Source organism: Bison bison, unplaced genomic scaffold (assembly GCF_000754665.1).
Source record: "Bison bison bison isolate TAMUID 2011002044 unplaced genomic scaffold, Bison_UMD1.0 scf7180017850922, whole genome shotgun sequence".
NCBI classification, from domain to species: Eukaryota; Metazoa; Chordata; class Mammalia; order Artiodactyla; family Bovidae; genus Bison; species Bison bison.
Window position 1 is genome coordinate 14,060 of NW_011481495.1, and position 1,234 is coordinate 15,293.

The window sequence follows — 1,234 nt, forward strand, 5'->3', positions numbered from 1 at the left end:
AGGCCGTTGGCCGGCAGGCCCAGCGCACACACGCCACTGTACACGGTCACCAGGAGCACCCTGCTCTCGTCGAAGGGCACGTCGCATGTGTGGGGAGACCCGCCCGTCGACAGGGCCCCCAGCGCAGGGCCGGTCTCCAGCGTGGTGTTTCCTGCGGGGCACAGACAAGCGTGAGGGCGGGCATGGCTGCAGACCACGTGGATCAGATCACCTGGAGCGACCCTCCGAGCACGCGGAGTCTCGCAGGGAGGGCCCACTCCCACAACGCACGGCCCGCAGACCCTCCCACAGCCCGGCTTTCTCTCCTGTCTGGCAGCAGCTGTGCGCGTATAGCTAGTGGGGCGTCACCTGGGGGCATTTCCTGAGTGGAGGGGGGCCGTCCTCCCAAGGGGAGGCGCTGACCTTTGGAATCCCTGGGCAGGTCCTGACTCAAAACCCACATCCACCCTCTGTGGGTGGGTCCACGTCCCCTCGGGAAACAGACAGGCAGAATCAGTCGCGGAATATAAAACCAGCTCCGACAGCTTGGGCCTGGCCGTGTCTTCCGTTGACTCAGGCACGCGGGGCAGTCGCCGCTGTCCGTCATCACGGGACACCCCGGCCCACAGCACGTGCAGGGACCCGGAGACACCAGGACGCCCAGTGCCCACACTGCCCCCCACTTTCCTCTTTCCTCCACCCCGTCGGCTCAGCTGTGCTCTCACACTGTCCTTTGGAGGCGTCCCTGGGGCTCTGCAGGGCTCGCGCTGGGACCGTGCCGAGGCTGGCGGGTTGGCACAGGGAGCGAACGCCCCCCGGGCTTTGGGGTCCCTGTTGGGAGCAGGAAGAATGTGAGCCTGGCCTGTGGAGGTGCTGTCCGTGTAAAGGCCTGGTTCTCCAAGAGTGCACAATGGAGATGGAGCAGCCCCTTGAGGTCAGCGGGAGCTGCGGGCAGTGCCCAGGTGCAGACAGGCCTCTCTGGATGCAGTGGCCTCTGGCAAGGGTGGCCCCGGTACCCAGCCAAGGGACTGGACAGTGGGCTGCACAGGGCGGGGCGGCCCCAGTGATGGTGCAGAACGTGGCTCTCGCTTCTGTAGCCCGGTGATCCCTGAGGCGTGAAGACTCTTTGGTTACTTACAGTCGAGGTTGAAGACCCCTGGGCCCTTCCACAGGCCTTTCCAATGGCCAAAGAAACCTCGGCACATCCCAAAGCTGGCATGACCGTGGGCGTCTCGCCGTGGCCGGCTGTGAAGGC

At 65.7% G+C, this 1,234-nt stretch overlaps 1 protein-coding gene across 1 annotated transcript in view; it reads right to left on the minus strand.

Annotated features, from left to right (window-relative positions):
- Positions 1 to 835, minus strand: part of GPR132 (G protein-coupled receptor 132) — a 2,855-nt gene extending 2,020 nt beyond the window's left edge. Inside the window, exons 1-2 of the mRNA XM_010849515.1 lie at positions 403 to 835; positions 1 to 151 (exon numbers count right to left, since the gene is read on the minus strand). Coding sequence (XP_010847817.1) covers positions 1 to 151; positions 403 to 586 — 335 coding nt within the window. The 5' untranslated portion in view covers positions 587 to 835. The remainder of the gene's footprint in view (positions 152 to 402) is intronic.
- Positions 836 to 1,234: the final 399 nt, after the last annotated feature.